General features: G+C 38.7%; 1 protein-coding gene across 1 annotated transcript in view; it reads right to left on the bottom strand.

Moving 5' to 3' along the window:
- The window catches only part of LOC121922729 (pro-neuregulin-1, membrane-bound isoform-like), a 651,075-nt gene that overhangs the window by 175,220 nt on the left and 461,273 nt on the right, over positions 1 to 14,582 (bottom strand). Inside the window, 1 exon segment of the mRNA XM_042452467.1 lies at positions 564 to 747. Within this exon segment, the coding sequence (XP_042308401.1) occupies positions 564 to 747 (184 nt within the window).

The raw sequence follows: 14,582 nt of genomic DNA, 5'->3' as shown, positions 1-14,582 counted from the left end.
TGCACAAGAACTCTATGTATTCCAAGTATTATATATTCAGCTATACAAACACTTGATATAATGTTTGGGTCCATCAACTTTTATGACAACAGCTGACAAGTAAGCCAACAACTATTTATGTGACAGAAATATGTGATATGCATGTACTAAAGAAAAAAAATATTAGAGGCCTCTTCAGCACCTTCTGTAAACAGTCAATAGGTTGTAAGAGCTTCAGATACTATGAATGCAAATTTACTCAGATAGGTTTAAAGATGCTTTCAGTATCTGGAACTTTATATAGAGGCCATCATATTACATGCAAGATAATGTAATTATGAAAGAAAGCTTATCACTAGAACAAAAATAACTATTTTGTTTCTATGAAGCAGAATATAGCAGCATAAAATCACCCAGTGAAAATAAAGTGGCAGCCTATTTCCATTAATTATCTCTTTCTGCACATTGCAACACAATGTTGAGCATGCTGAAGAAGTTAATACTGAGTTGTTGCCTGCATCCTGGTCAAAATCTCCACTTCCCCCTCACACCTCATCCTTTTAAGTAGATCACTGTATACTTACTTTTGTTTTTTGGGACTCTTGATCTTGATATTTTCTGGTCTGTTTCTTTTTGTTATTTCTTTTCCATTCTTTAACCATTTGAATTTGAGAGAGGTGTGCTCAGAACGGGCTTCACATCTGAGAACTAGTGTCTGACCCACGGCAGATTCCTGGCTTTTCATCTCCTTCAATTTAGGAGGAATGGCTAAAGAAACAAAAAAATAATAATAAGGTGTAAGCGACTAGGTAGTCCTTGAAAAGGCAAAACAAAGGCAAAAAGTGACATCTGGGCAATTTGGAACATTTAAGACTCATCAAGATCATTTGTTCTCTACACCAAAACTGCCAGGTTTTGCAAGTATAATAAGGCGGAGGGGTGGAAGAGCCAGGGATCGAACAGGAGTCATTAATTCATAGTAGCTATGTAGATGTATTGATGCTTCCAAAGCAGCAATAACAGTGTCACTTATAGCCTCACTTCTGTACACATGTTAGGTGTCATATCAATGTGAGTCTTATTTGAATGAACTGTAGATGGGAAGGGAGATACCTGTATCTCCCACATCATTATTTCTATTCCATGACAGGTACTGCTTTGAGAATTAGAGGGAGGCTTTATAATCCGAGGGGGTATCTCTTGCTCCAAATCGTTCCTCCATACAGAAATTGTCTATTTCAGAAATGTACAGTAAGACATCTTAACTGTTAAATAGTTGTACTGCATACCAGCATTGGCCTTTTTTCTTTCTTTTCATATTATGTTTAATATATATATATATATATATATATATATATATATATATATATATATATATATATCTGAAGATAAGAATTGCCCCCTCTAGTCTGATAAACAAGTCACAAACTCTCAACTCAAGAACCCTGAATGACTTCATTTCTAAGAGGCCTCTGAAGAGTGGAACTAGCAATGTTATTGTTGACTGTTTTAGTCTTTTAATATAATTCTAGGAGGAAACACTGCACAGCCAGCATGGTATAGTGGTTTGGGTGTTGGAGTAGGATACTTGGAGACCAGGGTTCAAATCTCCACTAAGCCATGGAGACTTACTGGGTGACCTTGAGAAAGTCACAGTCTCTCAACCTCAGAGGAAAGAAAGATAAACATCCTCTGAATAAATCTTGCCAAGAAGTCCCCGTGACAGGTTTGTCTTAGTCACCCTAAGACAGAAATGACTTGAAGATACACAACAACAAGAAACAGTGCATACAGACTATACTTTGAGCAGAAAGTAGGAACTGGATTTGACTGATCACAAAATAAAATAAAAAGGAGTGGGCTCACCAAGTGATGAAAGGCCCTTCTTCCATCCCATCTGCCACTATTGTGGCTTCCATAGGGAGGGAAGCAGAGTCAGTATTGGCTGGACATAATCCTTAAACCCATTGCTATCCTCTTTTTCTTGTGTGTCAAGTCCTTTTAGGCATAAGGGCAGGATACTAAAGTATGAATAATTCATGTAAAGCCCCATGTATACTGATGGTGCTACATAAATAAATGATAATGATGATAATTATCATCATCACAATCATCCCTTTAATTCTATATTTCTAATATTACTGCAGTACATAAATTAAAAATGATGTGTCTATTTTGTTATCCATGAGAACTTTCAGTGAAGAAATTCATTATATTTATGTGAATCCACTTAGAGCAAAACTGAGAGGTTAGTAGGCAAACCTAGTTAATTCTGGTGTACTTCACTTGCGATGAATACAAACAGAGCTCAAAAGAAGTTCTTTAGAGTCTGTGGTCAGAGGAAGCTATGTCATTTTTAATGCTCATAAATCTGAATTTCTTTCATTACTGAAGGCTAGGAAGTACACTTTAGAGTACCCAGGCAGTTCTTCATACAAATAACAATAAGATCTGGATTCAACAAGATTGCTATGCTTTCATACTAAACCTTGATCCAGGTACAAACTAAGCCAGGCATGCATACAGTCTGGAGGAAAGTTGGTTATGCATTATGCTCTAGGGTTGGTTGTTTTGACATCACAATCTATTCCCCTGAAATACCCATTTTTAAAATGCCCCCTTCCCTTGGCCACACATGAAGTTTTAATTATGTAAAACATGCCACCAGAATTTAAAATAGGGTTTTTTGTGGGGTTTTTGGGCTATGTGGCCGTGTTCTGGAAGTGTTTATTCCTGACGTTTCGCCAGCATCTGTGGCTGGCATCTTCAGAGAAGAATTTAATTTTTTATAAAATGTAGACAACTCGTTTCAAACACACATCTATGCACAAGTGTGCAAGCATAACTATACTGAGAGAAAAATGGGCTATAAATCAAATAAATAAATAAAATAAACTTTACACTTAAATTAGAAGTAAATGTCTCAAATGAATTGCAATGCTACAATGGATGAGCTGCTTGGCTCGGGTTTTTTTTTTTTTAATCAAATGCTATTTAATAAATTGGTTATTTAAGATGCAACTCCCTTGAACAGCAAACTGAACATTTTCTGTCCAAAGGTGTTTGGGATCAGTTTATTCATTTGTGAAGAAAAACCTCTAATTTTAGGTTCTGTAATTCAGTAATATTTTCAGTTTTTATTAACTTTTTTGACATTCATATCCAATAATACAGTGTTGACATTCACCAATATTTTATTAAAAAATTAAGCCAGGATGATTTTGTTTTTGTTTTTTCTCTTTTATATTAAGCACCAATTAATATCGGATGCCACAGAATTATTTCCCAAAGATTAAAATGACAACAGCCAACAACAGGCATAACCTCATAAGAAGAAAGCTTTTTTCTTAGCTTCTAGAAAAATCGCTGCTGTTAAAGCAACTGTTTTTGACAAATCACTTTGCTTATTTGTTTATAATGTAAATATATCACTAAGACAAATATATTGCAAAGCGCTTACTGTTCCCTTTACAATATGATACTGGACATTTTTAAAAAATATTGTAATTTTTAGATATCATCACAAAAGGGAAAAAAAACAAAAAGCCAAAGAAAAGGAAGAGTAAAGGTCTTTTTTAAAAGGACATGCAGGATTATCTTCAAAGTATCATTGTTCATACTAAAAATACACCGATTTATATTTTATGCATATTTCACAGTTCACTGAAATACTATACAGTTTCATGTTTAAGATAAAAACAGACAAACAGAAAGATATCCAAGTCTACCTTAGAGGTTGCTTTTTTCTCCCCTCAATATGACCCTCTATTGACTTTTTTTTTTTAAATGATCAATTTCAAGAGAAAAACAGCCCAGGTTACCCAGAAAGGAGTAAGAGAGAAATGATGCTCCAGGTATTAGACACAAAACTTGGCAGATTGTTGTTCTGTTCCTTGATCCATCATGAATTACTGAATGACCTTGCTGCTGTGGTTTTAATACATGGAAAGAACTGACTCATTACACTTCAAAGGAACAGGCATGGGAAGAATTATGTTACAAATTAGAAAGTCAGCTGTGCTGTATGACATGAAAGGCCCCAAAGATACTGGGGTTACAATCCCATATAGAGCAAGCGTCACATAACTCAGCAAGACCTACTTCTGAGTAAACATGAATGACACTGGACTGCAGGAAACACCATCTTACTGTTAGAGCACATGGTCTGGAAACCATGCCCTATGAGGAGAGGCTTAAGGAGCTGGGGATGTTTAGCCTGGAGAAGAGATGGCTAAGAGGTGATATGATAGCCCTGTTCAAATATTTGAAGTGGTTCAATCCTGAGGATTGAACAAGCTTGTTTTGTGCTGCACTAGAGACAAGAACACAGAACAATAGATTCAAAGTACAGGAAAAGAGATTCTACCTAAACAGTAGGAAGAAGTTCCTGACAGTATGAGCTATTCAATAGTGGAATACACTCCTTCAGAAGAAAATGGAGCTTCCTTCATGGAGGTCTTTAAGCAGAGGCTGGATGGCCATCTGTTGGGGATGCTTTGATTGTGAGTTCCTGCATGGCAGGAGGTTGGATTGGATGGCCCTTGTAGTCTCTTCCAACTCAATGATTCTATGACCTATGTAGCAGGCAAACATATATCCGTCTAGCACAGAACGTAACAATGACAACCTCAACAACAAAAACCCAAACATTAAAAGTGCAACCATGTGAGGAAGTCTTAGTAATACTAATATTTCTCTTCCCCCCCCAAACACCCCCCTCCAAATACATATGTGTGGCATGACAATTTCTGTAAGATCCTTTTAATAAGTCATAAACAAAATATGCTGCATGATTTCTCCATAAAGTTCATTATCTTCCATATCTGTCTGGGAAATTATGCTTTCTTAGCAAAATAAAATAAAATAAATAAATCACTAATTATACTGCATCATCGCAATCAGTCTCCTGAACTTCATTAATACTGTAAGGATATCTTACAATGGCCTGTTACAGACTGCCAAAATAAAGCTGCTTCGAGTCTCTTTGGAGGTATGCTGTTTAAATGATGCATGCGTCCTAAGAATCTGAAAGCTGCACCAAAGCTGCCCTCCAGTGCTTAGGAATGGAGTGTGGCTTTGGCGCGACCTCCGGACTCTTAGGACCCATGCATCATTTAAATAGCATACCTCCAAAGAGAGCCAAAGCAGCTTTATTTTGGCAGTCTGTAACAGGCCAATCTGTTCTTTGCATTCAAAAATCCTCTAGAGTTTCTAAAAAGGTTCCAAGATTTCCTGAAAACTATGACTGCACAGCTGACCCATGGAGTCAAATGCTGACCACTAGTCATTCACTATGGACTATTTCCTGTCTCAAGAAACAAGAAGAAGAAGAAGAAGAAGAAGAAGCTTAGAAGCAGCTGCCATGTGAACACTGTAATAAATAGATGAACAGGTTGCATTTGCCTTGGTAGGTCAGATATTTGGAGTATATCTGCTACACATGCCATGGTCTACAATTTAACTGGAAGGGAAGAGGACAAAAATACCTATGTAAGTCTATGAACAATTGCACATAGCTCAATTCTTATGAAAAGATTTACTAAGGTGATACAGTTATTGGCAATTATTCTCAGGGCCAGTATCCAAAGAATTGCTGGGTTTGGCATGTGGCATGAAGGAGAAGGTCTACTGTGCTGAGTGGGGGGAGTCTAAACCCCACAGTTCCACGGTTCTTTGAATCCTCGCCACTGACACTATTGTAATAAATATTCATGGATTTTCGGATTCTCTTCTGATACATATCATTATTTTGGAGATGTTCTCAGACTGTCATAAAAAATCACTGAAAACATATTTCCATATTTATCCCACAAATATGCCTGATTATATTTATGGAATGTAATTGAATGCTTGTGCGGACAACCCCTCAGTTTTACATACTGTCCTTGCACACTATCCACCCGCTACTTTCTGAATCAGTGGAGGTCCAAGCCTAAAAGAACTTTTAACACAATGGGTTAGTTTTTAAGGTACCACAGAATTGAATGTAGTCATCTTTGATAACATCAACATAGTATGCTTAGTTTAACCATTTGTTACCACTAGGCAAACATAACTTATCTTGGGACCACAATCACAACTAAAATAGTGGGGAAAACAGCTTGGGTGCTGAGATTTGCCATAAAATTCACACCTACTGGTCTCAAAATTTATTTAGCCGCGTTACAAACGGCCATAAGGGACGTCCTCAGGACGTCCTAGTTTTAAAAAGGGGCGTCACTTCTTGACTCCCCCAAGCCTAATACGTCCTGAGGACATACAAGATGGCGGTGCCCCATCTACATGGGGGCCGCCATCACTATGTCACGGCCATCTACATGGGGGCCGCCATCACTATGTGACGTATTGGGACTGCGACAGGCCGCCTAGGGCGCCCTTTTCGCAACCCCGGAAGGAGCTCTGTTTCGGAGCTCCTTCTGGGTTTGCGTTGCTGGGCGCAGCCTTCAGATGGCGCCAAGTGGCCCCTTTCTCCTCCTCCCCGCTGTCGCCAGGTGTCCTTGGGGCTTGAAGCCCCAAGGACACCCCTTTCCAGGCTGTGGGGAAGGGGCCTTTTGCCGCTTCCCCGCGGCCTGGAAAGCAGCGGATCGGGGCCTCAGCAGATGCCGCTCTGACCACTGAGGCTCCGATACACCAGGGAAAGGGGCAGATACAGGCTACCACTTTTCGGCGGTCTGTAACCAGCCTCAGTTAACAAATTAGTCAGTCTCTGAAATCCACATTTCCTATATCATGCATTAGCTGAGATTTCTGTGCATATGCTTGCGGTCTAGGAGAGTTTAGATCAGCAAAACTTGTATTACCGCAAATTACTTATTAATTTGTGATGGGTCAGCAATTGGGACAGGGGTATATTTTGACATTTTTGGCCCCCAAAGCAGGCAGAGGTTACAACTGGAAGTTATTATGAGTTGTGATTTCTGGCATTTTGATAGCATTGTTAGGTGTCTGGGGCTTGGGTGTGGTTTTGTAGCACATTCAGTACTAATGGTATTTATGGTTTTACTTTTCTTTTTGGCCAATGTTTTGCTTGCAGGATTTTTAGGGTGGTCTTGGGGACCATAAACAGGGGGTTAGGGTCCATAGTACTCATCCTAAATTTCCTCCAGTTCTCATCTGTCTTCTCCTTAGGCCTTCCCATCTTACTAAATCTGCCAGAAGGTGGCCCAACTACCCTAATGAATTTTAACATTGTAAGCCAATTCACCCGCTGGAACATAAATTAGTAACTTAATAAATTAATTGACTAGCAATTTCCATTTGACTATTACCTTTTTCAAATATGGGACAGATTTCCGCCCAGTATTAATGATAATTAGTTCAACCTATTTTTTCCAATATAAGTTAAAAAGGGAACAGTTTGATTTAAATCTGTTTTAAAGTGTTCACAAAGAACTCCAGAAATCCATCTGAGCGTTCATTTCTACTCAGGTTCTGTTCTGCCATTATATGCAGGAAAACCAGAGATGTGATATTTATCTGAATTATTCTAAAGTTGGTTCCATCCAGACCCACAGGTCTTTACTTCCATTCATTTACACAGTACTCTAGCTGCCTAAACACATTGCTGGGAATTCATGGATGTAAAAATTGTTTCTAAAAAGACAGCAAAGGAGGTTACTGAGAATACTATGTATTTATCTACAGCAAAATAGTTAATTAGTAAATCAATAAGAGCGCCACTGTGAGCTCAAAGCAGTAACAAAACCGGTGGTTAACAGCTGGTGGTGAAGTGCCTAGAAATGTCTGTAATCCTATTTAGCCCATATCAGATATTCTTCAGTAGTCTACCATGCTGAAAACCCACTGAAGCTAGCAAGTGACAGCCCATTTGCTCCACTTGCCCCTCTAAAATATAAATATATTATCCCAGTGCACAAAATCAGATGCAAAGTGCCCCTGAACATTACTAATGGCTATTTTTAGCTTGTTTCAACATTTATTTCAACATACAAATAGTTATAAGGATGAACTGATGGAGAAGCTGCTCCCTAAAAACTACTGATTGGCTGAGCAGATCTAACATGAACTAGACTAATGCAAAAAGCTGCAAGAGCTGTGTAGCTGTGTAACTGTTTCCGCAAAAAGAATAATGGCATCTGATGAAGTGGTTTGCGATCCATGTAAACAAAAAATTAACTTTATTTATACAGTTAATGGGAGCCTTCAAAAATAATTTTTAATTTAACTCATCAAATTATGAGTCATGCTATTCTGTATGAATGGCAAAAGAATTGGTGTGCCCCCTATAACCCGTGAAGTGAATATATACCATACACCTGTATTTTAAGTCACATCGTTTTAGGTATACACTCCAAATTTTCTGATAATCCAAAAAGGGGGGAGGGTACTCCCAACCTCCCCTACGTGAATTTTGTGTACACCGCATAGCCCAAATTTTAAGCCAGACTTTACTAAATATACCCTCCAAATCTGGAGAAAATCCACTGGAAAAAAATGGAATTTCATGTGTGCTTCACAGCCTATATTTTAAGCCAGACCATCCCAAACAAAGCCTCCAAATGTAGTGAAATCCATTAAGCTGCTTTTACATGACACAGTAACAAACAGGCAGAAATTTAACTGTATTTATATAAATTAAATGTTGATTTAAATGTTGTGCATTTTAAATTGTAAAGTTTGTATTTTTATGTTACATTTTAATTCATAATTGTTTTAACTTTTATAATTGTCTGTTTTTTAATTTTTATATTTATATAACATATTTGTATAATATAAAACTTTAATAAAGATATATATATATATCCCATTTTGTATTGTTTTTAAATTGTATTGTTTTTAAATTTGCTGTTAGCCACTTTCAGTCCCTATGTTGGGAGAAAGGCTGGATATAAAATAATAATAATAATAATAATAATAATAATAATAATAATAATAAATCACCACTATCAAAACATAGTGCCTGTGGCCAATATAATCCAGTATTGTCTAAACCAGCAGCACCCCTCCCTAATGTGGTGCCTTGTAAATGTTATAGACATCAGTTTCTAGAATACATGGCTTAGCCATGTTGGTTTGGGATGACTGGATTTGTGGTCAGTTAAGGAGCATTGACCTTCCAAGGTCTCAGTGAAAGTTTTCTTCTAGGATGCTCATGCACTGCAAAAATAATTGGGTTTGACACCACTTCAATTGCCATGGCTCAATGCTATGGAATTCTGGTGACTATGGTTTGTTGTGGCACCAAAGAGGAGCATGGAGAGGAAGCTTACAAGAAAGACCGCAGCCACACATCCCATCTGCATTTTTGATGGAAAACAGACAACAAAAAGATGAATTCGGTCAGATCAACCAAGACTAAAATCCCCTTTTGTCTTTTATGTGTTCCCAAACACCCTACACCTATCCTCTTAGTTTTGGGAATCCAGATCTTGTCTAAGTACTGTATTGTAAAGTGCATGAAGCATCATTGATCACAATCAATCCTTCTCATTCTCCCAAACATTCAGATAAACTCTTCAGTTTAGAAACCTTCTCATGCCCCATCAGAGATAATCAAATTTTAGGGTTTCCTGCAGAATTCTCATGGGTTCTGGGTACAAATATTACCCCCAAAAGGAAAGGTTTTTTTGCTACAGTTGTAACAGCTTGTCTTATCCCCACATGCACAACTGTCATCCTCAGGCTTTTGTCTGAGCCCTTTGTTCCTGTCCTCTCCCAAAACATGCATGCTGAAGCCTCCTGGCTCGAGTCTTCATTCTTCCTGGATTTCTGTGGACTTTCTCTTCAAGACAGGTATCTATTGTCTCAGCCAACTCTCACTTTCTGCTTTCCAAGTCTCTGTATTTTGTTAGTTCTATCTGATGTGATTTGAATGTGTTATGTATGCTACTTTCTATTTTTCTTAATAAATGTATGTATAGTTCTTCACGCCTGGGGTCTCCATAGTGAGTACTGGTATCACTGGTGCTGGATGCGGCATATCATGTTAGCCACTCTCATGTAGCCAAGTTGAGTGTTCCCCCCCTCCCAAATTAATTCAGGTAGATTGCAACTTCTAGTGGAGAACAGCTGATCAGGTGTTTCAATCAAAATAGCTAATTTTTTTTCTTAATTTCCTTTATGACTAAATGTAAATTACCAGAATTTTGTTGCTTTTGATTCAGTACAACGGGTCTAAATACCCTAAAAGCACAGAATCTTGGAATATCTGATCTTGGAAGCTAAGCACATTCAGCTCTGGCTAGTACATGGATGGGAAATCACCAATGACTATCAGGTGATGTAGGCTATATTCCAGAGGAAGGATCTGGCAAAACCACCTCTGAGTATTCCTTGCTTAGGAAAACCCTATGAAGTTCATGGGTTGCTTTAAGTTGAGAAGCTATTTGCACAGACACACACACAAATACACAGAGAGAGAATGTACCTGAAATATTTGTTATGGTTTGAAATTACAGTCTAATTTGTAGAAGATATCTAGAGTATTAACCAAACCCTACTACACTTACATAGAGGTGTAGGATTAATTAAAGTGCTTTTTTCAAATTACCTATGAATGAAATATATACGGACAAAGTGAGGAGGCTGTACTCTCATCATAACTAAGAGCTGTCAATTTCAATGCCATGTCTTATTGTAAAAGGGACAGCTGATCAACACAAAACGGATGCCAAAAACTAGGTGAATTGTAAGGCACAAAAGAGAGCGGGAAAGGCAAGAAACCATCTCTTGAGATTACTTTCTGCTTAAGTTCCTTTTTAAATGAATCATTTTGCAAGTTGATTTATAATCTCTTTAAAAGTAAACTGACAGTTTAAAACTATTATGACAGGGAATGCAATAACTAAATGCACTACACTTTCCCAAACAAGGACACCAGGCAGTTTTACAGTGAACAAAAAGAAGGAAATTTCCAGAGGAGTAGCCACATTAGTATTTTTGTAGCAAAGAAAAGGCAAAAGAATCCTGTGGCATCTCAAGAAATAATAAATTTTATTAATGCCTAACCTACTTCATTATATGCATGGCATGCTATTTCAAGTTGGTAAATTTTAGATGTTTGATGGCTGTGGATTGGGACTAGATCTACAAAGAGTTCAGGACCCATGGAGGGACATAGTCTGCCCATTGCCAGCCAACAGAATGGATGGGAAACCTCTGTGGACCAGATGAGCTTGACTGCCTTGAGATTTCTCTCACTTGATATATGGAATATTGCTCAATTAATACTTTGAATACAGAAAACAAATCAGTGTACTGAACACAGGAATAAAACAACCCAAGTGAGCTGATTATTTCAGATATATTTTAAAAAGTATGGTTGTGAATTTATGTATTCATCCCAAGGAATTTTGGAAGCATCAGTTGTGGCCCTCCAGATATGTTGGACTGCAGCTCCCAGCATTCCTTGATGTTGGCAATGGTGTCTGAAGCTGATGGGAGTTGCTGTCTGGCAACATGGGAAGGGCTGCACTTTGGACATGTACAGATGTGAGAGCTGGGCAGTGAAGAAAGCAGATAAGAGGAAAATCAACCATTTGAGATATGGTGCTGGAGAAGGATGCTGAGGACAGCCAAGAAGACAAACAAATGGGTTCAAGAACAGATCAAGCCTGAAATTTCCCTGGAGGCCAAGATGACCAAATTGAGGCTGTCATATTTTGACCACTTCACAAGAAGCCATAACTCCTTAGAAAAAACAATGCTAGGAAATGAAGAAGGCAGCAAAAAGAGATGAAGGCTGCATGCTTAAGTGGATGGACTAAATCAGAGAGGTCAGCGGCATGAATTTGCAGAACCTGAGCAGAGCAGTGGAGAACAGGAAGTCTTGGCGATGTCTCACTCACAGGTTTGCAATGTGTCGTGGTCAACTTGAAGACAGCTAACAACAACAAACTATTAAAGAAGTGGAAGCTTACGTGAGACTCCAAATTCCTAAGTGAGCTTTAACAACCCTTTTCCATGTTACACGTTTTCAAATCCTTTTAAGTTTCAACTACATTAAAAAATACATTTCTTTTATATATTCAGGGTGTAGAGAAGCAAAACGATATTAGAGTTAACAGAGGTTTGTCATTATGTAGACAAGGTGATAATTCCATATTTCCTTGAGTTTTACCCTTTCATCATCATGGTATATGCAAGCTAAGTTTCACACACTTACAAATTCTGTTCTGCAGTACCTGAAGTTTACCAGCGATACTTATATTCACATGGAACAGTTATTTCTGGTGAATAATCACTTCAAAAATAGAAAGATTTCTATTTTAAACAGGCCACCAATAGAATTAAAGGAAATATGTATGTTACAGAAAAGCAGTTTCTATGTAATAGCAATTTTTATTTCCCCCTCCACTGCTCCTAGCCTAGGACTCATTTCAAGGCTTAAGCAGAACATATACATTGAAAGCAGCGGAAACATCTGGGGTTTATTACAGCACCACTTTGCTAGCCCACGGCATTGTACAAATCCCTGCAGGCCAGGAATCACCCTTGACCTGCCAAACACGATTACTACAGTCAAGCAACTTCCTTGTGCTGCACAGCTGCTCTCCCCATAGTCAGAGAGGCTGCCATGCTCATACTGGCTTCAGGAGGAAACAAGCAAAGAGTCGCCGTTGCCATAGTCACTACATAAAGACTTCTTGGCTAGCTGGATAAAGTAAATTGATGATGAAGTTCCACAGAAGAATTTTGGCTTCAGTGCAGCAGGGTAGAGCACACAAGGCCCCCTGAAGAGATTTCAGACCCATCCTCCCCATACAAGCTCCCAACTCTCAGAAGTAATGTATACCTCCCACAACTGTTGCTGCATTTCCAGTTCCTACTCCTGGTATTCATTTTTCCACACTACTGATACTTTACCTCACACATCCTTCCCTCTGCCCTACTGGCTATTTTAGATTCTTGTTTCATCCTTCAAATTTTTCCTATGTCCCTTCCCATCCTGCAAGTCCACTCTCTTGACAACCTCTGTCACCACTACCATCCTAACAAATTTTCATTGATTATTCTTGTCCCTCACATTGTCTTCGCACAGGCATAGCTATGTTAGGCTGGAATATCATTATGCAAAGGGATCTTGCAACACCTCTGAGACAACTGTGCGAAAGACGTTATAGCATGAGCTTTCGTAGACTTGGTCTACTGTAGACATCTGAAAGGTACTGCAAGATTCTTTTGCATAATGATTTCTTCACAGATCACCATAGCAAGACCAGGCTCTCATGAACACTACAATTTTAACTCACACTGAATTAGTTCTATATCTTGTTCTCTTAAGTTAAAAAAGGAGGAAGAAAACAGCATATAGTTGAATATGCTTTTTGATGTACACTTCACACAAAAAGTAAACATATCCTTCTCAATGGATTCTCATCCAAGTAGTAATTAAAGGAGAATGGGAGAACAGGCAAACTTCAGACTAGTTCCAGGGAGAGGGTGGGAGAGAGGGATGGACAGAGGGAACACAGAAATGAAATCTAAACAAGCAAACAGTCAAATCTTATTCCCCAGCTGAAAGTGTGAGCTTTTGAGCGCAGAAGATAATTAGTGTGTCTAACCGAAGCTTTAAGACTGAAGACATGAATATAGAATCTAATACAGGGATACAGTTCTTCTGTGCTCTCAGTCCCTTAGTTGAATGCTGTCAGCCAGCTGAGAATTTGATTTCTAGGTCAGACATAAATTTATGGCCTTGATTGGGCTAAGAGTTCATCTACTGTTGCAAAAGAAAAAAACGTTGAAGTTGTTAGATCTACCATTTTCTGTAGATGATGCTTCTCCAATGTAGCCTTCTTAAGAATAATTCATTCATGCTTCTTCATACTCAGTTATTAACATCTGAGTGTGTAATTTTCCATTGAGAAAAACTAATTATTGCCCCATATTATTACAAAGATATTATGTTCTGCTGTTTGTCTTCAATGGATGTTTTGTATATGAAAGTACTTGACATTGTAGAATGGTCATCAAATGACAAATATGCATTTCAACTAATCCCAACAATCTGTTTTTAAATAGCTGACAGAAGACTACCTAGGTTTATGTGAAGAAAGGTAAGGAGATCAAGATTGTTGTTCAACAATAAAGGTTGGTTCTTCCTTATCCAGAATTCCAAAATTCAAAATACTCCAAAAGCTGAAAATTGTTTTCATGAAAGGCTGAGATAGTGACACCTTTGCTTTCTCGTGGTTCAGTTTAGACAAACTTTGTTTTATGCACAAAATTATTTAAAATGTTGTATAAAATTACCTTCATGCTATGTGTATAGAGTGTATATGAAACATAGGTGCTTTCTGCACCGCCATTTGGGACGTCCTCCGGACGTCCCATTTTAAAAAAGGGGCGTCTCTTATAAACGCCTCTGGGCCTAGTACGAACTCCGTCCGTACAAGATGGCGCTGGCCCTTCTACATGGCCGGCGCCATCTTTGCGTATCAGACGCTGAGCGTCCGTACGGGTCGCGTCCTTTGTGACGTAGCGAGTGCGCCCCTGGCGCCTCGCTACGTCGCAAACGCGACGGAAAAAGAAGCTCCATTTTGGAGCTTCTTTTTCGGTCCGCGCGGGAGTCGGGCCGTGTGAAGGCTCCGGCTCCCCCGTGGACCTACTGGCGGCGGCGGCAGACCGACGCAAAGCGGCGG

The sequence above is a fragment of the Sceloporus undulatus genome, chromosome 2 (genome assembly GCF_019175285.1).
Source record: "Sceloporus undulatus isolate JIND9_A2432 ecotype Alabama chromosome 2, SceUnd_v1.1, whole genome shotgun sequence".
In the NCBI taxonomy this organism is placed as follows: domain Eukaryota; kingdom Metazoa; phylum Chordata; class Lepidosauria; order Squamata; family Phrynosomatidae; genus Sceloporus; species Sceloporus undulatus.
Note: the sequence above shows the minus strand (reverse complement) of the source record. Positions and strands in the feature narration are given on the sequence as shown.